Source organism: Pelobates fuscus, chromosome 7, assembly GCF_036172605.1.
Source record: "Pelobates fuscus isolate aPelFus1 chromosome 7, aPelFus1.pri, whole genome shotgun sequence".
Taxonomy (NCBI): Eukaryota; Metazoa; Chordata; class Amphibia; order Anura; family Pelobatidae; genus Pelobates; species Pelobates fuscus.
Window position 1 is genome coordinate 28,686,384 of NC_086323.1, and position 24,171 is coordinate 28,710,554.

The window sequence follows — 24,171 nt, forward strand, 5'->3', positions numbered from 1 at the left end:
GTTTTTCTTCTTTTAAATATAGTCTCCTCCTTTACTGTGTTGATTTCCTTTATGTATTTAAATGTTTCTATCATATCCCCCCTGTCTCGTCTTTCCTCCAAGCTATACATGTTAAGATCCTTTAACCTTTCCTGGTAAGTTTTATCCTGTAATCCATGAACCAGTTTTGTAGCCCAGCTCTGAACCATCTCCACGCTTACATCGCAAAAGGTCCTGTGTCACAGTGATATTAAAGGGACACTATAGTCACCTAGACCAGTGTTTCCCAACCCAGTCCTCAAGGCACACCTACCAGTCCAGGATTTAAGGATTACCCAGTTTTGTCTAAGGTGTTTTTAGAAGAAAAAAAAAAAAAAGAAAAACACCTTAGACAAAACTGGGTAATCCTTAAATCCTGGACTGGTAGGTGTGCCTTGAGGACTGGGTTGGGAAACACTGACCTAGACCACTTCAGCTCAATAAACCCCTTCATTCATAGGCTTTAAAAAAATAAAAAATAAAAATCTTTCCCCAAAAATATTAAAACATCAAAAGATCTATCCTATATTTAAAAACAATAACATACTGCAAAATTAAAATATTTTTTCATAATTATAAAATTATAGTATAGAGGACCAAACTATAAGAGCTTCGACACAGTTTTTCTGTTCAGTAAAGTTTTATAAATCACTCCGGTTGACCATATGTGACTACTGTGTATTTATTACAAAATCACTAAACACGAGTCATTGGATAAAAAAAAAGTTTATTTCTTTTTTTATCTATGTAGAAACAGGTATTGTACAACAAGTTAAAAATAAGGGTTAAGACATGGAACATATGTACAGATGTAGTTTGCTAACCCCACCATCATAATAAACCTTAGCACACAGGAAACTTAAACCAGTCAGCAGACTGCTTGCAAACATGCCTGACTGTGACCAAGGGGAATTGGTGGTAGTGGGTGGAGGGGTTAAATTATTTTCCAACGTCTTAATACGAAGGATAAAGGGGGATTAAGAGTCTGTGAGCCTGAGGGCACAGGTCGGGACTTGTTATAAAAACATACACCAGAAATTCAACCTTTATTTAAAAAATATGAACAGCTTTGGTTGAGTTTTATCACTGTTGATTAGGACAGCTTAACTTGCCCCTCACATACGATTCCAGGCCAGCCTGCAATGCATTCACACACTGTTTTGTATAGTATTTCTGTGTGTGGATATTTCAGTGTACACACACACAGCAATGTACAGTCACACTCACAAACATAAATATACACACACCCATTTCAGCAGTTCTGATAAATTCTGTGCTCTGCTGGAGTCATTTTTAGATCCAGAGTATGATATGGACCGGTTTATTGCAGGCAGGCTGTGTTGGAAGCCCACAATAGACTGGCTATGCAACAAACATTCTTTTATAAACATCTCAATCATTAATGAAAAGTGGGGGGAAAACCCATTAACTATATAAAACTACAGCGATTTCTAGGAAATGAGCCGTTGTAATATGACATATGCATTTAACAGAGGAAAATCTCAAATGTCTTCACTTGCGATTCAAGAAAAAGCCTTAATTTGCCCAACAGTCTAAGTATCAGAGTCTGCACTGAATGTCTGTCAAGTGTTTCATGAAGGCAAATTTAAAGTACTCACATCCTTAATTCTAAGATTCTATGGCTTTAAAAGTGTTAATATTTATACAGTGTATCCAGTCACATACAAAGATCAGCAGATTTAGTCACTATGACCAGAGATGAACGGATAACTCCAAATGTCTTCTCACCTGTGGTCTACTTGAGGCCTAACCAAAGTAGGAATCCTCAGCAAAAAACAGCAATGGAACTCAAAACATTGTCAAAGCTTGTACTTTACCTAATGCCTTTCTTCAAAGATACAGTCAATATTAAAAATGTCAATTCACTTTACATGTTAAAATATTTTAATCCGTCCCCCTAAATCCATTTTGCAAGCAAGTTAAACCCACATGAGTATTGTAGCTGTTAATCATATATTGGGGATCATCACACCAATATATAAGCTCTAAGCGCCTGTTTGACGGATTTATCGATTAGATTTTTTGGGAGTTAAATTGTTCATAATTATTTTATTTCTTTTCCTCGGGGAGCAAAAGATATAAGGCTTGTATTCACCTCAATAAAGTGAAATGCCTGCAGAACATACAAGACTGTTTTAAGCCTCTAAACCTATTTATAATTCCAGAGACGTATGAAAAGTTTCACTGACGGAGATGTGCTATAACTGAAGCAATCACCAGTGGAACGAATGAATGTTCCTGCTGATTCGTCCATTTTTATAAATCTCAAACTATTAATATATAATCAGTATATCAATTACTACTTCAAAAGAGAGGAATAGATAGTTTGGCACTTGTTAACTAAACTTCCAGCAAACATTTCCAGGCTTCCATTCAACCAGAAACGGGAGTATAGTTACCAAGCACCGATATTTATATACATTCTGTAAGAACCCTAGAATTGTCTCTGTCCTCATTTCTGTACAAGCATAAAGCACTGGTTGGGCTTATTTCTAAATGAGGACTCTCTCAGTGTTAAGTTTGTTAAATGTGTTTGTATAATACACTGTTAAACAATATCTAATCTCATCAAACATGGTTAAGAGCAACTGCCAAACAGTTGCGGTAACATTAAGCTGTATTTGTCTAGAGGTTCGAGAACGGATTGCCAGCATTCCCAAAAACAGGAACTCCTATTATTTTGCAATTTCCAACAACTTACAGTTTAGTGAATAAACGTACACCTGTATTTATTTCTAATGCCAACAGTTGCTTTAAGAGACTAGTATTATAATGTATATATTACTATCAGATTTTCCATTACTTATTAATATTCGTATTATTAATGGTATTTATTACGTTTTATATTCTTATTTACAGATGAACTCTACAAACAGATACAGTCAGAATGGTTATTATTTGGAAATAGTCAAGTTTGATCAGTGATATAATAAGGCATTCATTATTATTAGTCATTTAAATAGCATCGTCATGTTCTGCAGCACTTTACAATTTTGCGAAGTTATTCACAAAAGTGAGAATTCAAAGTGAATTTACAATTTAAGTTCAAAATGCCTGAACTGGTATAATGGCTGCTAGAGCTGCTTCATTTCTCAGTCTTGCCTAGTGTGCATCACAACATTCAGTGTCTCCACCCTCTGCATGGAGACACTGAACTTTCCTCATAGAGATTCATTGATTCAATTCATCTCTACGAGGAGCTGCTGATTGGCCAGGGCTGTGTGTGACTTGTGTTGGCTCTGCCCCTGATCTGCCCCGTTGACAGTCTTAGCCAATCCTATGAGGAAGCATTGTGATTGGCTCAGAACAACACTTCTGATGATGTCAGCAGACAGCTTGCAGGTCTGAGGCAGAACCAGCAGCTTCAGGCTCGAAATACAAGTAAGATTATACTATATTTAGGGTGGCAAGAGAGGGCCAGGAGGGCTAGATGGTGGTTTTAACACTAAAGGGTCAGAAATATATGTTTGTGTTCCCGACCCTATAGTGTTTCTTTAAGATTGAAAACCAGGGTAGTTTCTGATGGGAGAGTCTGTTTTACAGGAATGGAGTACAGTGGAGTGACCGAGAAGAGATGTACCTATGAATCAGTGAATTAGTATTTGGGGTAGCATTATTAAGAGATTTGTGTACATGTAGGTGTGTTAGTATCTTGAAATGAATCCTAATGGGTACTGGAAGGCAATGTAATGACTGACAATGGTGCAAGGCGAAAGATGAGTGATAAGGAACAAATATGAAAAGTGCATGCACTTATATTCTATATATTTTATCAGAGCTGACCAAAGGCAGATCCTTTCTAAAACTCCCATAATGCATCAAGGGAATTGTAGTTAAAAACAGCAGGGTATCTGCCTCTGGGCACCCCTGCATTGCAGGTTTACCTTGACACAATATTACCATTTTTCAATTGATGCTTATTGCATATTTGTTGAAAGATTGTAGTAATATAAGTGTCATCATCGCCTTGTACAGGAATATTCACTGAATTACAAGTTATTTTCAATTTGTGTATATCTAAAATTTATTCTCCATAATAACAGAATGTAATGTAGTTGCAGGCAGCAGGATGAGATTCCATGTGACTGTTGAAATATATCTTTCAAATGTCCAATATAATAAATCTACAATATCAGGGGGAACTTCTAATTTAGTAAATTTTTACATCATCAAAAGTGGACAGGTCTGATTCACAAAAGCTATGAAATGCTCCTATGATGTAGTGTTCCTTTAACCTCGTTTAAATTGACTTTGATGTTAGAGGTATTTATAATGGGGATGGCTGATTTAGGTCTGGATGGGGGACCCATGACCCTACACCCTAGGGCCACATGGGAGTCTATACAGAGTGAAACATTACACAGTATTTAATAAAAGTTCAAAAGGGAAAGTTTCACTGAACAATATTTACGGTAAGATTTTCCACGTGTTAACCTGATCCCTACATTAGGGCATGCTATGCCCCAACGATTTGGTCTTCCCTCTGGCTCGAATACATACCATAGCGGACGATCGCAATTGGGGGACATGTCGGACAACCTAGGCATTCCAAAGCAGCCATTATGACTTGGATTGGCTGCAGAGGGACTGTCTGGGTTTTATTATTTATAATTAATAATAATAATTAGTAACTGTTATTAATATAATAACAGCCCAGCAGAAATGACAGATTATTTCACTTGCATGCCCAGTATTTGACATTGTAACTTTCCAAAACTTCATAAATCTGTACATGGGGGGGTACGGTTTTACTCGTGGGTCATCACAGCTTACAAATGTGCGTCTTTTATTGCCATAACAGCTAACAGCATTATGACCAACAGTTAAAATGCCATGCACGGAGAATAAGAAAATTGCTTAATTTCTCACTTTTGTAGATTGTATTCATAGTTAATTAGGTTTCATATATAATTATTTGATGTAAAATAAAAGCCCTATTTCTCCTGAACAAAATGAGTGTGGGTACACTTAACATGAAAGAAGTCAATTATGGTTGAACAGTCATACAGCTCGAATTCTAGGTTGTTTGGGTTCAGAAATTGGACAAATGCCTCCGTCCTTAAGTGGTTAATACATAAGATATGTACAAAACAAAAGGGACTGGGTACATTTCAATGTACCTCTTTAATCCTTAGGCTGGGGATAACCAACAGTAAAATCCCTGTGTAGAGTTGATATACAGCTCCCAGGAATTACATATTAAATAGTGCTGCGGAGTATGTTGGCGCTATATAAATAATTTAAACTGTAGTTCCAAAACAACGGAGGATTTTGGGGCCAACTATACCTTATGGCATGTATATACCTTCCATCTCTTTAAACAAACAAACAAAAACAAATGTGTCTGATCTAGCAATCACTAGGATTGAAGATTAAAATGCTTTAATTACAGTAATTTCAATGTAAATGGTAGTGACAGTTCTTTCAAGATTGCATACCCCTACTGTTCTTCATAGTGGATAGGACCCTTGATCCAAAGTTTCTTCTAAAGACTTTAGTTACAATAGTGGTCTAAGGCTGTGATACAGGTTACATGATTCATTTTATAGAATGAACCATTAGTTTCATTATAGTCATTAATTTCATCTTGTATTGCAATTTAAACGCTTATTTCAACTTGAAATAAATCATGATTAGCCTTTCCCACTGGGAATCCTGTGTTAAAGGGGGCTGCGGAATATAATGCTGGTTTATAATGATAATAGCTATATTCCTAATTGTTAGCTGTATGTAATTTGCAACAATTTTGTACTTTGCATTTTTCCCCATATTGTAAATGATCCCTAAATTGTCAAATGCACTCTATTTGTGGGTCTTATTAATCGGTCCATAAAGCCATGGCTTAATAAATCTTTACTGATTCTGAATGTAGATGCAGTTCAGAGTTTTCTGAAATTATTAGATAAAAAAATGTATTAGATGCAGCACATCTCAATAAGTTGCTTTTCGAGTATGTTGGGGGATATTCATGAATGAGAGGCAGCTGGTTAAGAAATCACAAACCATATCTTTACACCGGGTTCTAATGCAAACCTATAAACCTGGAACATACAAAAAATAAATACTCTCACCTTCCATCTATTTACAGAAAGTCACCCTCCCTGCAGTCCTCTAAGGTTAATAAATATGCTACAAAAATCCTACGTTTTATTATTCATTTAATGTATGGGTTGATAGAGAACCACAAAGTTTGTTAAGGTATGTACAAAAACGTCTATAAATATAATATCTTAAAATGGTAGATTGTCCTGGGAGGCTGTTATATACAAAGACAGCAGTGGGGAGCCTCGGCCGAGGATCAAGTAAAAATCTGTATAAAAGATTATACATAGAACTTCTCACATCCTTTGGATGTTTGAAACATTAAATCTTTGTGGTTTTCCATCAGTAAAATAAATAAGAAAAAGTTCAGTTTGTTGTACAGGTGCAGAGTGTAATCTGTGTTTGTCCTACATTGCATGTAACACATCTACCAGCAAAGCATGTAGCAAAAGACCTGCATAATGTCTCGCAGCACAGTTTGTAGAGAAAGTTCAGTGAATGTTGCATAGCCCTCTGTTTACTAGAAATAATGTAAAACGGTGTATACCACAGGCCCTGTGACATCATCTCACAGCACTGCGTACATCACTGGCCCTGTGACATTGTCACACAGCACTGTGCACATCACAGGCCCTGTGACATTGTAACACAGCACTGCGTACATCACAGGCCCTGTGACATTGTCACACAGCACTGCGCACATCACAGGCCCTGTGACATTGTAACACAGCACTGCGTACATCACAGGCCCTGTGACATTGTCACACAGCACTGCGTACATCACAGGCCCTGTGACATTGTCACACAGCACTGCAAGTAGAATATGATTTGCAACATATTACATAGGTCTACATTTAGAGCAGCATCTGTGGTATATCTAACGTAAATACAAGATGAACAGGACCTGTGACAAGTCACACATCATCCTTGATGGGATTGTTAATTCCTTGCAAAATATAGAATCAGTGATTTGAGACATTTCATGTGTAACAGTTCTCTTCGATTCTCACGGCAGGCCATCGTCTTCCACGCTCAATGCCACTCGCTGCAAGAATGCAGATAAAGATGTTACATTAGGTATGGGAATTTAAATACAGCAGGGGCATGTTCTACAGCCCTGAATAGCTAATCAAATTCTACATAAATCTCGTTTTTATTTTCACAATTTCAGGAAACTACTTGCACAGTTATTCACATTAACAGAGCAGGATATTAAAATTCTGAATTAAACAGAATGTGCAATAATGGGAAGTTTAAACATTAGATCCATCTTTAAAGGAAGTGTTTAGGATAACTGTGCAAGTCACATGCAGGAAGGTGTGACTAGGGTTGTATGAACAAAGTGATTTAACTCCTAAATGGCAGAGAATTGAGCAGGGACATGATCACTAAGCTAAAGCAGTTTTGGTGCCTATAGGTCAATGGGTCCAACATCTTTTCTAGATGGATTAGGTTTTTTCTAATAAACATTTTTACTGCATTATGGGTCTATATATTATGCATATACAACATTAAAAATAATTGGAATCCAGCCCACGTTATCCCTTGAACTAAAGTCCAGAAGAAATTACAGCTATTAGTATCTGGATATGTCCTTACTCACAGCTGGATAGACATGTCCAATCTGTGAAGATCGACCAATGTGGATTTCTTCTTCATCTTCCTCCTCCTCCTCGGTAGTCTTCCGGTATACAGGATTATCAAAATTCATACTCTTCGTGTTCTTTCTTTTCCAATTCCTCCATATCAGGTATCCCGAGAGACACAGGAGAGCAAGAACAGCTGTGGAAAGACAAGGGTCACTTAGTTAAGATGCAGATGTTGAGTAAGGCAGCCATAGCTAGAATTAACTGTTAGAGAAGCTGAGAAAAGGTGGCCAGATTTATTTATAACCAATGGTCAGGTCTCGGACAGCTAATCAATCCCGTTCACTTATCCTTTTATAAATCTCTCTCCTGACTTCTTTAGAACAAGACAAAACAGCCACATAAACTGGAATTTAGTGGTGTGCATCCTGAACAATGAAAATACATTACCAGAGAGTGGTATCCAACCACTTCCCTCCTTTAATTCCCAGTAATGCCATGGTCATTCTACAATAGATGCAGTGGAACTATATGCCATCCTGCAGTTTAAGACTGGACATGGAACGTCATGCCTTTTACATGCCAGCAAGGCTAGATCTCTGCTAGTACTTGGGAGAACCAGTTATCAATAAATACCTCTCTGGTGGGACCAGATTTAGAGATTCTACGCTTTCCGATTAGTTTGCAAATTGCGCACAGCTCTTATGTACCACACACTAAAGGCATCTTCCTGCATGCCCCCTCCATGCCCTACTGGACTGCACATACTGCCCAGGGAGAGTATCAGAATCGGCAGAGACAGAGGGAGATCTCCCTCTTATGCTGCAACCACACAGTTCAGAGTGCTTACACGGTGATCTCCTGAATAAGGAGACAGAGGTGTGAGATTGAAGAGGGCTTTAAGAAAAGACAGTGTATTTATAGATTTGAAAATCAGTGATTATTTACAGCAGTGATGGGCAGACCAGCAAATGTGAAGGAAGATACAGGCAGCAGCACTATGAATGGTGGGAAACGGATGTGTTGACTAGTGTCAATGATGAAAGAATTAAAGTAATCAATCAAGATCGTTAGAAGTTGATGAGAAGATCGATTTTTCAGAAATGAAAGAGTTGCGAGCACCAGGTGGTGTCAATGAAGGATGTGTGTGAAAGAACAGGGCCGAATCAAAGAGAATACCTAAATAGGTATTGCGCCATCTATGGGTTAATGAGGAGATGGCTGCAGTTCTGCAGATTTTTCCAAGTTTATTTAATCTTAAACGTGTCTCAGTAATGATGCCTGGCATTCCTAATAAAAACGTACCTTCAAAAAAAAAAATAAAAAAAAAAAATAAAATAAAATCATAAGACACCCAAGAGGTGATGTTTGTGAAGCAGGGAATGTAGGCAGAAATATATATATTCTATATTTTAGATATTCTGTATATTAACAGTTACTGAGACACTAGACAGATAATACGGAATAATAACTCACCGACAGGCACAGCTACGCCAATCACTGCCGCAGTGAGTGTAGACCGGAGATCAGAGCTAGCATTTTCATCTGTAGGAACAAATACATTTGAAAAGGGTCGTATAGGAGACACAGGGTACATTAAGCTTAGATTAACCCTCTTACAGTAATATGAGGATCTTACGGACCCTCATAGGCTTTTTATTAATTTTTAACATTTTTAGGCAGTTCCCCCACCACCATAAACTTTAAGTAAGTGCCTGCCAGCCACCATATAGTTAACTCTTCCATCGCCAAGGGTTTCTTTTTTTTAACTGCCTGCCGATTTCATCTGGGGGATTGCTGCAGATTCACTCGGGCCAACTGAATTCCAAACAGATTTGACTTAAGTAAATATGAGAATTGTCAATATGGAACTTGGTCATTTTCACCAGATTTTGTTTAAATGGACAAAATCTGGTGTTTGGTGAATAACTCCCATAGTCAAGCCAAGTCAAATCATCACTGGGTGACAGGACGGTAAGTTGGATTTTTAAAAGACAGCCACTAAAGATAGTGGTTATGGAATGACACTTTAATTCTTATAGCAAAATGTTGTTACAAAGAATTTAGATTTTGAATCAGACTAAAATTTAACATTTTAACAGTCTTTATTAAACTGAAGCAGACTACGAGTTCCTGTCCTTGGCCGGAGTTTTGTCAAAGACGATTTTTAACAGCTGTACAGATTAGCAACGTTTGATACTATATATAGTATGAAACTTTATATGATCAGAGTTTCATATCATGGGTTGCATGGGTATTTAAATTAGGTTCATTTTCTTTAAAGGAACACAACAATTAAAGTGCGAGACTGTATGTGATGTTACTTCATGCAACAATTCTGTGTCGTCCCCTGTGATGTCAGATGCATGGGATTTTTAATTTTAGATATATTTGCTGACCCAGAGGGCTATTTCCCAGTAGGGAAATGATCCCCGATTATTCAGGATTAGTTATCCTTACAGTGTTGGGATACGTTGCTGCTCCTTGTAGTTTTGATGTTAATGTCCACAAGGCTGGGTGAAGAGGTAGTTTGGTGGCTGCTTGTCAGAACAGACTGATTGCTTGCCGTCTCGGTAGTGTCTGTGATAGAGGTTACCATACTTGGAGATGGGGGAACAGCAGGGCTATTTTGAGTAGTTGGTGTGGAATTTGTGGCAGGGGGCTTGCTGGTAGTCAAAAGTGGAGGTACAGTAGCCAAAGAAGTGGTAACGTCTGTAATGACTGGAATAAAACCGTTTATTAATGACAAAGGAAAAAAAAGTCAGACGTGCAATATTAGTTTCTGATAACTGTACACATAAATAGTGGTTCTTTACTCCATGTAATGAAATTAGTTGAACTACAGAATACAAAAAAACAATTACAAAAAAAATTCCCCTGCCCTACCCCGCCCCCCCCCCCCCAAAAAAAAACACAGGTTTTAAACTTTTTTGGAATGTTACATAAACACACCTCCTGTAAATAATGTGGGGATTTGGTTACTGTCCATGGGCCACTTTTCCATCCCCGCTCCCCTCCACCTCACAATCCCAAAGTCCATACCTTTCCCGCAGCTCCTCATGTCGGGCCCCAATTCCACACCATCTGGACAGGCACATGTATATTTCGGTGAATGAGCAGTGATGTGAGGGGCAGGCAGACACAGGTATTCACAGCCGCCATTTGGAACAGGCCCATCGTTACATGCATCAATGGCTGAATGGTAAAAATAACACTAATTAGCACAAAGTCATTCTATCTCCACTGGATGTAAAAAGATAACAGGATTACTGTAACCTGATAAAACAAGGCAAAACCAACAAGACTTCTAATTTCTACATTTAGAACTAAACAGATTGGGGATTTTTTAAGCTAAACACCAAATATCAATAGTGAATTGAAACACAGTTTGGCTATTTAAGCCTAAATCTTGTATTTCAGTTTACAGTTCACTAGAATTTGGTTTTGGCATTGTACGAGGACCCCATGAGGTGAGACCTCTTCACTAATTTCTGTAGCAGATCCAGCAAGAGAACTAACATAGAGCATAGAGGGTTAGAGGGGCTACAAACCTCTTGGCTGTTTTTGCTGATGAAAAACAACAATATCATGGGGGTTGTTTAAATTATCGGTAAGGATGGAGATTTCCTGTCCGGTCAGCCTGTTTGCACTGAAGATGGCTTCATTCTCCAGATCTGTCCAAAACACTTTATCCTGGAAGAAAAAAAATGTATCAGAGAAAATGAAAAAAAATAAAAAAATATATAGCTAGGCTTGAAGAGTGAATAAACATGAACCAATATGCAAATATGTTAACAGGATGAATAAAAGTCATAACAATCATACAAATATTAACATGTTTATTCCCTAAAATCTGAAATGTACCAAATTAATGCCTCAATTTAATTAGGGAAAATATTGGCTTCTTTTAACCCCTTAAGGACACATGACATGTGTGACACGTCATGATTCCCTTTTATTCCAGAAGTTTGGTCCTTAAGGGGTTAAGCCATAGGAAACGTCTGATTTAATGATTCAATACTATTTATCAAGGACCTAACCTCAATTAATGGTATTGAAACGTTTGACTGCAAAAAGACGTAGGATTAGCAGCCACCAGGAAAATAGTTAAAAACAAAAACAAACGGGGGGTACAATAATACATCCACATTAGTATATATGAGGTTTATTACCTCCCTTATGCCCCCATTCACCATGCTGCAAGTGGGAACATGTCCAGTGACTGCTCGCAGTTATAAAACATTACCTACTGGGCAAGAATTGCTGCCCAGAGGCTACTAACAGAGGATGGATCTGTGGGCATTGGGTGGAAGCTCTATATATTAAATAGCGGGCGGGCGGGGGGGGGGGGGGAGAAACAGGTCACTTTCCACCACCCATGGTCAGTGGGTAGGGGGCATTAAATTGGAAAGGGTGAAGGGGAACACAGCCGGTGGGGGGGTTCTATTTTAAATAACCTGGTGACACACACATTGTTTCCTCATCATGGCTGGCCAATCCGCAGTTTGCATAGCAAAAGGAAATGTGTACTTCTGCATTCCGTTCCACCTCTGTAAACACTAGGCAATGTGTCAATCTATTTTTATATAGAATTATTCAGTTCCCCACAACTGAAAGATGAGCCGGTGAGCCTGTGTTATTCTGTGTTCTACAACTTCCTTAACTTGTTAGCACTTAAAGCGTTAAATTAATGGTTTATATTTTAGTTCATGGTTTCTTTGAGTCCATAAGAAGAGGGCCGGGTTTAGGCACGGAATTCTTACACAGCCCGATCTCCGCCTCTCGCTCTGTAATTAGCTCTACAAAGATGCACTAGAGCAGGGTTAGTCAACCTTTTAAAACCTATCGCCCACTTTTTTTTTTTTTTTTTTTTTTTTAGGGTTGAGAAATGTCAAAATACTGCACTTTTTATAATAACAAAGAATAAAATGATAAAGGGAAGACTTGTCATGGAAGAGGGAGTAAAATAAATCAAGCAACAGGTTGCTCTGGCTGATTAACGCAAAATAACAATGCAATACTTAGATAATAACATAAGTGTTGTGGAATAATTCTGTTCCCTCGCTATACTGGTCTCATAAGTTTGGTCCTGTAGTTTATATAGGCTGCAGGCGCATTTCTAGCGCTAAGAAAACATTTTTTGTACTTGCATGAGGGTATACAGGCTAAGTGTGTGACTAAAATGATTGAAGCTTGACAATACTAGGGTGGTATAGCATGTTAGCGTGTGTTGCAGTATGACAGTAGCTGGTTGGTAAATGGCAAGATTAGAGGGTAATACAACCTAGGCTAAAGGGCAAAGAGGAAGGTAGTGTTATTGGTGGGTCGTATCGTGTGTCCACAATGGTTGGTGCTTACAGCCTCTGGGCCCTCAGTCCTGGGGGTTCACCCGACTCAGGAGCCTCTGGCATGCGGGAGGTGTAGCTGTGATCCCCTTCGCCGTCGGATGAATCTTCTGCCGGTGTTGGGCCCTGCACATGCAAGTACTCGTCGGCTGTGGCGTCCATTGTCTGGGCTGTAGCAAGGATCTCCGTGAGAGTCCGCAGTTCGAGCTGTCTTGTTGCAGGCTGGGTGGTGTGTGAGCGCCTGATCGGTCCCCCAGTACAGATGTCGCACCGGCAACCGGCACACTCGCTCCTGGCAGGGAGGGTTGCTGCCCACTGCTCCGTCTCCCCCATGCAGCCGCTGTTTCCCGCTTGTTCGGGTCATCTGTGCCTCTCAGTGCCGGCTTAAGTGGCTGCGAGGGCTGGGATCAGGCGGTAGGAGCCGTTTTGAGTGGGGAGGGATAAGATGTACCTCTTGCTGTCTGCGCACATGGCGCCCGCCATTTTGGAGGCAGCAATCGGGCCCCTCAGTCTCACAGTCGCGGTCACCGGGTGTGGACCGGGATCACCCCCCCGGTCCAGAGGGGGGGGAACGGGACCGGGGCCGCGTGGGAGTAGTTTTGCTGTCGTGCTCCGTTAGGCGGGATAGTGGAGCGGCGGCCGTCCACTCCACTCACCGCCAGGGGAGGTCCCGCCTGTTGCTGCAGAGATCTCCCCTCCAGGGGACTAAAACTCAGGGAGCAAGCCTCTCCCTGGTTCCGGTAGCCCGTTTCTGTCGAGGGCCGCGGCAGTTGGTGAGTTGGGTGCTTAATGTCCTATTTCCTAAGCTTTAAGATGTCTTCATTTGCAGGAGCTCAGCCATCTTGCGACCGCTCTGCTCGGCGGCCCGGCCCCGCCCCCCTATCGCCCACTTTTGTATCTTTGTTGATGGTAAAATTTCCTCTACCCCCACCAGTGCAAGTTTTTTTTGTGTTGATTTTTTGTTTTTTTTAAAGGAGGTTTTTTTTTTGTTTGTTTTAATCTGCACTTAAATTAATCCATTTTCTTCCCTGTTTTGCTATTTTCTATTCTCCTTTTTTTTTTTGTGTGTGTGTGTGTGTGTGTGTGTATCTGTGAGGTGCTGAATATGTGAAGGGTGCTGTGTGTGTGTTATTGCAATATTAGAACATACAAAAGCCATCCAGCAATTTAAAAAAAAAAAAAAAAAAAAAAAAAAAAGTACATTTTAACCCTCCTCACTTACCTCAAAAACAGCGAGCCCATAGGGGTGACTTAGTTCATTTTCTGAGAAAATTAGAAGTTTTCTATTGGCGCCATTGAAGTCGACACTAGAAATCGTGTGCAGCTTAGCATCCAACCAATATAACCGCCGGGTGAGCAGATCTTAAGGAAACCAATAGGGGGAGATAGTGAGCAAAGCTTTTTTTCTCAATGCAGGACAAGAAACAGGTGATGTTATAGGTGTTAAGGGCACTCTAAAGCAGAGTATTTACAGCAACATTTCTGTTACACCAGCTGGAAATTCACTAAGTGGGACATTCCTGCACAATTGCAAGGATTATTTTCCAATTCAGCTAATTTGGACTAAACGTTTTATTGCTTAACCAAAAGCATCCAGCAGTTATGTACGGAATGCAGGACTGGGATATAGACTAATCTACATTGAATGGAGCAGAAAATGACAGTTCGTCAAACAATGCAAGGTCACCAGCCTGTAATTTCGGTCTTATTTCAAAGGCAAATAATACTCATCCAAATGCTATCCTGTGGCTATCGGTTTATTTGTAAGGGGTTACCCAATATTCCTCATACTCATTTTAGTTGGTCTTATTTTACTATAATGATGCTACCATCGTTACATATAGTTTACTACTGTCATTTTTTTGTACTTACTGTTGCATGTAGTTATTAATAATCTGGCTGATAGAATGTTGGTTAGCAAATATTTAATTGTTTATAACAAATGGCTGGCCTGCTCCATTCCTCCTCCCCCCGCTTGCCACTCTCAGATGTAAATTCCTTTAAAGTAAAGTAACGGTCTTATCTCTCTTCCTTAGACCCAAAGCATCCTTCCCTGCAACATGAAGGCCATTTAATTTTACTCGGCTCTACCCGCCAACCCTTGTTCCTTCTAACTATATGGCATGCACCTCCAGCTGTTTGGAACCACACCAATCACCTCCTTATTACCTTCACATGTTATCAGCTGCTGCAGTTATACCATTAACTCTCTCTGCCATCACATACAAATCCTTCTACTACCTCTTGTCTCATCTCCCCATTTCAACCTTTAGATTGTAAGCTCACGGGCAGGGCCCTCTACCTGTTGTATCGGTCTGTTCTTATTGTGTTTGTCTTTTTCCCAATTGTACAGCACGGTGGACTTTGTTGGCGCTTTATAAATGCCAGTAATAATAATAATATAGGTTGGCATATAAAGTTTTATAAACAATTCAGAATGTGCCTTCATCCCCACAATGTACAATGTTACTGGAGAACATATCTTCAGAAGGATATTGATACTTTAGACAGAGTTCAGAGAAGGTCTACTAAATTGGTTCATAGATTGCAGGATAAACTTACAAGGAAAGGTTAAAGGTACTTAACATGCATAGCGTGGAGGAAAGACTAGGCAGGGGGGGATATGATAGAAACATTTAAATACATAATGGGAATCAACACAGTAAAGGAGGAGACTATTTAAAAGAAGAAAAACTACAACAACAAGAGGACATAGTCTTAAATTAGAGGGGCAAAGGTTTAAAAATAATATCAAAGTATTACTTTACTGAGAGGGTAGTGGATGCATGGAATAGCCTTCCAGCTAAAGTGGTAGAGGTTAAAGGGAAACTCCAGTGCCAGAAAAACGATCCCTTTTTCTGGCACTGGAGGGACCCTCTCCCTCCCACCCCCCAATCCCCGGTTACTGAAGGGGTGAAAACCCCTTCAGTCACTTACCTGGGACAGCGGCGATGTCCCTCGCCGCTGTCTCCGCCTCCGCGACGCTCCTCCCAGTGATTGCGTCGGCTGGTGGGCGAGACTGATCTCGCCCGCCGGCCGAGGAGACCTAATGCGCATGCGCGGAAATGCCGCGCATGCGCATTAAGTCTCCCCATAGGAAAGCATTGAAAAATCATTTCAATGCTTTCCTATGGGGTTTTGAGCGACGCTGGAGGTCCTCACACAGCGTGAGGACGTCCAGCGACGCTCTAGCACAGGTTTCCTGTGCTAGAACCCAGGAAGTGACCTCTAGTGGCTGTCTAGTAGACAGCCACTAGAGGTGGAGTTAACCCTGCAATGTAATTATTGCAGTTTATAGAAAACTGCAATAATTACAGTTGCAGGGTTAAGAGTAGTGGGAGTTGGCACCCAGACCACTCCAATGAGCAGAAGTGGTCTGGGTGCCTAGAGTGTCCCTTTAACACAGTAAAGGAGTTTAATCATGCGTGGGATAGGCATAAGGCTATCCTAACTATAAGATAAGGCCAGGGACTAATGAAAGTATTTTGAAAATTGGGCAGACTAGATGGGCCGAATGGTTCGTATCTGCTGTCACATTCTAAGTTTCACATAATTAATTCTAACCACAATATGATAGAAACACGCATGAGGCTGACACACAGGACAATGATTAGTTCCAGTTCTGTAGCGTTGCCTTTGACAGATTGTTAGTTTCTGGAATCATTCCCCGGATTTCCTGTTTAGATTCCTCACCTAAAGCGATTCCGTTCGGCCACTCAATACTATCGGAAACCAGGATCTGTCTGTCCCCTCCATTCAAGCCGGCTTTCTCAATTTTGGCAGGATCCCCCCAGTCTGACCAGAACATGAACCTAAGAATGGAAAGACAAAGAATTATTGTATTGCTTCTTAAAACAGATTCTAGGAACAATGTGGGTTTTACGTGATATCACGGATGACTACAGTATTGAAGTGTAGAAGAATTAATTGAAAAGTGAAATACTCTACACTTAGTTTTCCGTGAAAAATTTCAACCAGCATAGATCAGGTGAACCTGGCAATGTTTTGGCATCAAGTGTTTATTGAGAGGTTTGACAAAGTCCCAATGGTTCTAAAACAAGAGAGGAGACACTCACCCTTCAGTGGGATCCACAGTGATGGACCTCGGCTCACTCATGCCTTTACTAAAGAGTGTTTTGCGTTTGCAGCCATCTGTGGTTGCCACAGATATGGTCTTGTTCCCAGAGTCAGTCCAGTAAATGTTCTTATGGACCCAGTCCACAGCCAGACCCTCAGGGGTGTGTAACTGAGTATTGATCAGCACCGTGTGCTCTGCAGGGTCCCCAGCTCGGTCTAGGGGTGCACTAAAAGGAAAAAAATTGTGATGGGAGAGCAGAAAGATACGGTTCCCTTTCCCCATCACCAAATATAAAAAAAAAATAAAAATCAACACGTAAGCAAATTATACAGGATGCAGAAAGAGACAATATTTCAGTCAGTTTTATATGATATAGTAGAAAATATATACCTAATAAACATATCAGAATATTGTGTGGGTGGAGCACTTAAGAGTCAAATAAATGCCAAACTTGCAAATACCATTCCATCGCAATAACGCTGCAACGGTTCTCCTAGGGTTAATCAGTCAATTCTATATCAGGCCTAGATATACTCTAGGTCAGGGGTGCTTAAAAGGTAGATACCCAGATGTTGTAGAACTACAACTTCCATGATGCTTTGCATACCTTTTGAAAATTACTTTTAGAATGACAAAGCATCATGAAAGCGGCCGTTTTTTTAAAAAACATGTCAGGATCTACCTTTTGGGCACCCCTGTTCTAGATTCAACAATGCTGTTTTTCAGTGAATCCGTAAAAAAAAAAAAAATGAGAACGGCGTCTGAACAGTCTTGGCCAATCAGCAATGTATACTAAACCCTTGCACAGTGCCTGCTTTCTAACTGGTGTAATACAGAGGGATGTATTTACTAAACAGTGAATTGCAGCTAACTCAAAGCCATATCTGCAAATTTAGGCAGAAATGGTACATTTGGAAAAGATTTCCAACTCTGCTATAGACACTTATTGGCTATTTCTGTTAAAATGGTGCAATAATAAATCCCCAGACGGACTGCCAGCAAACACCAACACTGACAAGAGGGGAAGGGAAAGGAAAAGGAAAGAAAGAGGAAAAACATTAAAAGTGTGTTAAGTCATTCCATTTGGGGTTACTATTTTTGATTGACAGGATCCATTTAATATTAGTCATCGTAGCGAACTTGTAACAGTAGCCTGAAACCAAGTAGGACAGACAATAACCTGACAGACCCCCAGGTATCTAGTTTTATTTAATCACATGGATCATTTCAGATTTTATGTGAACCTGCTGCCAACGGAGTACTCGTTACCTATATATTCCTCGGTAGAAGAGGTCACACCAGTAAATCCTTTTGTTCGTCACCTCCACGTCTAGAGACACAACATTTTTGAGCTGTGAAGCCAGACGAGCGTAGTCTCTGTGCACCAAATCAATCTGACGCAGTTCGTGGCGGTTGGTGAAGATAAGATACGGACTATGACCTGGAAGATGAAACAGGGAATACGCATAGAACATTCAGACATCGGTTATTAAACGGAATCTACTAAGCTACTATTCAGAATTGATACAAGCACATAGCTGAACTTGCCATTACTTCAATTCTCAACTTTATTTATCTGTGTCTGTTTTTATTCATGTTTCTGTTTTTCCCCAAGATACTTATTTTCGCTTTTTTTGTCCCTGCTTTTACCATGGGCAACCTTTTTAATTTCTTCCTCAACTATTCCACGTCTTCAAAATGATATCTTCCTCTTGTGTTCTTTGATTTTTTTTCTCATACCAACGCATTTTGCTTCTTCTATTCTCTATTAACTATTTTTCCTACTCTCCCTTTCACACTATTTTTGTTCTCACTCCCTAGATGTTCTTCCAGATATTCCTTCCTTCTCATCATTCTCTGACACTACCACTCTCCATTACAGGTCCTCCTATGCATGATCTATGCATGACTTCACTCTGTTTCACTGTTATCCCAACTCACCCTCCACCTTGCACGTTTTGGAGACACTGTCCATCACATATCCCTCGTAACATTCACACTTATAGGAGCCCTTGTAGTTAACACAGATTTGGCTGCAGGTATCGGGGTTCTCACACTCGTCAATGTCTGAAACGAAAAGATTGATGGTTGATGGTACGGTCCTCTTGAACAGAATTTGCAAATGGACACTGAGTACATTAGGCACAGTGATGAGAGCACGTTTATAGTTACAAGTGGAAGTTGAGTGGGCATGTCTAATGGTTGAATGCAAGCAAACTGTAAAAGCACAGCATGGCTTCATCTAGAAATAGGTTAATGGTGGCAACCATTAATAGGGGCAACTTGGAAAGTATCCCAGTCTGTACAAGATATTTGAATTTTTTATCTTATTGGTTGCGACAGTGACGAGATTAAAGGCAACGTGAGATAGTTGGGAAAAATAACCGTTTGACAGAAAAGGGGATTTTGGAAAAAGAGAGGTTACCTCCACAGGTTTTCTTGTCCATCAGTTTGTAGCCAAAGGGGCAATCACACTCATGCCCCACTTTTAGGTCTCTGCAAATGTGTGAACACCCCCCGTTGTTAATCAGACACTCATTTAAACCTGCAAAAAAAGATTATATTCACTGACACAGCACAAACACCTGCCGCAGCACAGCACTGAGTACATTAGACAAATACCATACCAAAACCACAACTTGAAAAAGCAATATGGTAGATTTATTACAACACAACAGATTATGTAAAAACTAAGCACAACTATAATGGCTACACATAAAGCTGTCACAACTTACACGCTGTGTGTGTTTATTCACTAGACTGGTGAGAGTAGAACATTGATAAAATAAAGGAACATTATAGTGTTTGTAATACATCTTTGTATTCCTAACAGTACTGGAAACCTCTTCTCCCCCCTCTCCCTCCACCTCACGACAAATAAAAGGTTAAATAACCCTTTAACAGCTACCTGATTCCAGCACGGATGTCCCTTGGGACAGGGTCATGCTCCTCCTTTGTTAATGTCAGCCGATCGGGGGAACTTAATGCAATGCACCGCAATGCCTTCTCCATAGGAAAGCATTGACTCAATGCTTTCCTATGGGGATACAGAAAATTATGGACTTCCTCCTGGAAAGCAGAAAGCGCCTCTAGTGCCTCTCTGGTAGAGGTTTTTTTTTTTGTTTTTTTTTAATTCTTTATTTGTTCACTCTGCATGCAAGTAATACAACAAGTGGGCTACCGCCCTATCATTGAAGCAGACAGTACAGTATTCACATTGGCTTCGGTAAGAAAAAATGCAGAGTGAGGATTTTTGTTTTAGTAACAGGACAGTACAACTGATGAAGTACAACAATAACATCCCTCTGGGGCACATCTGTTAAACTCAATACTGGGGTATTCTTATGCTGTTGGGCTGATTGTGCCCCAAGGGGCGCCACCCCCTCCAGGGTAAACTCTTAGTGTTAATTGAGCCAGTTTAAGGTGGGACATTCCGGGCGTGTGACCGCATGGTTTTTGTCCCTAGCGTATGTAACATATTAAATTATGGAGAACTATAAGTGGGGGTGTATATCCACCCACTCTGACATAGGTAGGTTTGTCTAGTACAAAAGATATAATAAAATTAACGGAGAAACATAAATTGGTTAAACAAAATAACATTAGAAACGTGTTTGTTTATGAATTAGTTGTGGTGGTGGAAAGTGTGGCAGTCCTCTGGAAGGACAGGTGTTCCAGCTTAGGTCAGTCCAGCAGCCTTATCCAGTAGTTGTTGTCGTCGTCGTTGTGGCCTCGCGATGAACTCCGCTACTGTGGAAGGATCCAGGTGAGACAGGTTGGTCGAGGTCGCTTCCTGTGTGGCTGAGAGGCCCAGCTGGCCCAAAAGAGAGTTTAGTTCTTGCGAGCTCCTTGCCCGGTGTGTAGTCCCTTGATAAGTTATTGTGAGTAGCCTAGATCCCCCCCCAGCGATAGGGGATATTCTTGGTGCGCAAATGTTGCAGTTGGGGTTGGAGTGATTTGCGCCATGAGAGAGTGTTCCTCGTTAAATCAGGGAACAAGGAGATTTGGGAGTCCTCAAATATTAACGGGGATCTCCCCCGGGCCGCTGCCAGCAGAGTTGCCTTGTTCTGAAGAGACTGGAACCGTACTATAAGGTCCGCGGTGGCCGTGGGTGGTGCTGCTGCGGGTTTCGGCAAACGGAAAAGTCCGTCCAGTTTTAGATTTTTGGCCTGCTTAGGCTGTAGCAGCGTAGCCAGTAGGCGCCTAATGCAGTGTGGGAGTGTCAGGGTACCTGTGGTCTCTACCTCCGAAAGAGGTAGAGACTTAGCTGTTCCTCCATCCAGACGGTATGATGGCTCCCTTCCCCGCGGTCTTTCCGGTCATGCTAGGCCGGCCGCGAGGGAGTGACTGCCTTTTACACCATCTAGGCAGGAAGTAGTCATCAGGACACTCCCCCGGAACGACCTGTCAGTCAATTGCTGCAGGACCAATCAGGACGCCTCGGAGGCGTGGTTACTGCTCTGAACAGGGTATTTAACAGAGCTTCTTTCATTAGCTCATTGCCCTGTCGTGGTTCTAGCTTGTTCTAGTCACTCAGTGCTTGTGTATTCTATTATCCCTTTTGGTTTTGACCCGGCCTGTTTACCTTACTCTGCTTATCTCTGTTACCCTTGATTCGGCTTGTCTCTCGCTTACCTGTCTTCTGTTACCCTCGACCTCGGCTTGTCTTTGACCATTCTATACTGTACTACTTACGTTAGTCCGGCCATTCTAAGGTCCGGTATACGTATCTGGCTACTGTTTGTACTCTGCGTGTTGGATCCCTGTCCCGATCCTGACATTATGACAGGGCCAATGGATCCTGCAAGTACAAACAGTCAGCTGGCTGCTCCTGATCCTAGGTTTGAGGCCATGGATCACAGAATGGATCAGATGGCGCTTGCGCTACAGGCTCTATTAGCTTGTGCCAATAACCCACCAGAGGGGATACGTAATACCCCTGTTTCTCCTGTCGGTTCAGGTCTAGAGGTAGCCACAGTGGGTGCTTCTTCTCACATTACCCCCCCAGTACGCTATGGTGGGGCTCCTGAGAAGTGTCGTGGTTTTTTAAACCAAATTAGTATCCACTTTGAATTGCAACCTCGCTCTTATCCTACAGATAGGGCAAAAGTAGGATTTATTATCACCCTACTCATTGAGAAAGCTCTGAGATGGGCCAACCCACTATGGGAGAACGATAATCCATTAGTTTATAACTATAACGCATTTGTAGCTGCTTTTAGAAGAACATTTGACCCTCCAGGTAGAAAGGTTAATGCAGCCAGATTACTGTTGCGCCTGAGACAGGAGAACCAAACACTGGTGGATTATGCACTAGAGTTCAGGTCTCTGGCGGCAGAAATCAAGTGGAATGAGCAGGCGTATATGGATGTATTTTTGAATGGCCTATCTGATGTAATCCTTGATGAGGTTGCTACCAGAGAACTCCCAGAGAATTTAGAGGATTTAATTTCGTTCATCTCTCGTATAGATGAACGTCTAAGAGAGAGACAGAACACTCGAGAGAGGAACCAGAGACCTTCTTTTAGGTTAGCTCCCGCTGTTCCAAGTCCTGACTCCACGATATCTTTGCTTACTGAACCTATGCAGATAGGATATACCCGCCTCTCTGAGGAGGAAAGACAGCACAGGAGAAGAGAGGGTTTGTGTATTGTGGAGCCAAGGGTCATTTACTCTCGAACTGTTCTAACCGCCCGGGAAACGCTCGCACCTAAGTCTCTCTAGAGGACAGGCCTTGGGTGTTTCTATTTTGTCCTCTACTCCTGATTATAAAGATCACAGGCTTCTGCTACCAGTTTCCTTAACTTGGGGGAAGGAAGTAGTAAGGGCTATGGCATTGATAGATTCCGGTGCTGCTGAGAATTTTATCGACCAAGCCTTTGCTAGTAAGAACAATTTCCCATCCCAGCTAACGGAGACACCTTTGGCCGTTGAGGCCATAGATGCTAGACCACTACTAGACCCTGTTATCTTTCGTGAGACCATACCCATTAATTTAAATGTTGGTATCCTACACGTGGAGAATTTATCTCTTATGCTCATTTCGTCTCCTTCCGTTCCCATAGTTCTGGGGTACCCATGGTTGAAAAAACATAACCCTATTATCGATTGGGAGTTAGGAGAGATACTCTCGTGGGGCCAGGGCTGCCAGGATCGGTGTTTGTGCAAGGTTTCTCCATTAGCTAATATTAACATACCGGAGAATCCTACTCAGTCCACAGAAAGACAAATACCAGACCTTTACCTAGACTTAAGGGCAGTGTTTGACAAGAAGAATGCCGATTCTTTGCCTCCACACAGGTCATTTGACTGTAAGATTAAGCTTCTACCCGGCACTATGCCTCCGAGGGGCCATGTATATCCTTTGTCTGTTCAGGAAAACTCGGTTCTAGAGGAGTATATTCGGGAGAATTTAGAAAAGGGATTCATCAGGAGGTCTTCTTCTCCGGCCGGGGCTGGGTTCTTTTTCATTAAGAAGAAGGATGGCACGCTGAGACCTTGTATCGATTACCGAGGCTTGAATAAAATAACTGTCAGAAATGCCTATCCTATCCCACTGATTACCGAGTTATTTGATCGTCTTAAGGGCTCCAAAATCTTCACCAAGTTAGATCTCAGAGGGGCTTACAATTTGGTGAGAATCTAGCAAGGTCACGAGTGGATGACGGCATTCAATACCCGGTATGGCCATTACGAATACACTGTTATGCCATTTGGACTATGCAATGCTCCTGCAGTATTTCAAGATTTGATTAATGAGGTACTTAGGGAGTTTCAGCATGATTGTGTTATTGTTTACCTGGACGACATACTAATACACTCTAAGGAGATTGAGACTCACCATAGACAGGTCAGAAAGGTATTACACAAGCTGCTGCAACATGGTCTATATTGCAAATTGGAGAAGTGCAGTTTTGATCAGTCTCAGGTAGACTTTCTTGGATACGTGATTTCTGGGGAAGGTTTTAAAATGGATCCTGTAAAACTCCAATCTATTTTAGACTGGCCCTTGCCCAAAGGACTCAAGGCTATCCAAAGGTTTATTGGTTTTTCCAACTACTATAGGCGCTTCATTAAAGGA

At 41.1% G+C, this 24,171-nt stretch overlaps 1 protein-coding gene across 2 annotated transcripts in view; it reads right to left on the minus strand.

The window, feature by feature from the left end:
• Positions 1-758: 758 nt before the first annotated feature.
• Positions 759-24,171, minus strand: part of LRP8 (LDL receptor related protein 8) — a 125,754-nt gene continuing 102,341 nt past the window's right edge. The window contains exons 8-20 of one of the 2 annotated variants that reach the window (XR_010084076.1): positions 19,516-19,635; positions 19,032-19,157; positions 18,360-18,531; positions 17,089-17,316; positions 16,706-16,824; positions 14,235-14,374; positions 11,219-11,360; positions 10,710-10,862; positions 10,128-10,388; positions 9,144-9,212; positions 7,685-7,863; positions 5,841-7,126; positions 759-5,709 (exon numbers count right to left, since the gene is read on the minus strand). Coding sequence is in view for 1 of the 2 variants with exons in the window: in XM_063427849.1 (XP_063283919.1) it covers positions 7,088-7,126; positions 7,685-7,863; positions 9,144-9,212; positions 10,128-10,388; positions 10,710-10,862; positions 11,219-11,360; positions 14,235-14,374; positions 16,706-16,824; positions 17,089-17,316; positions 18,360-18,531; positions 19,032-19,157; positions 19,516-19,635 (1,748 nt within the window). In the remaining variant the exon portion in view is untranslated. Of the gene's footprint in view, positions 7,127-7,684; positions 7,864-9,143; positions 9,213-10,127; positions 10,389-10,709; positions 10,863-11,218; positions 11,361-14,234; positions 14,375-16,705; positions 16,825-17,088; positions 17,317-18,359; positions 18,532-19,031; positions 19,158-19,515; positions 19,636-24,171 lie in introns of both variants that reach the window. The other variant, XM_063427849.1, reaches the window with a different exon arrangement.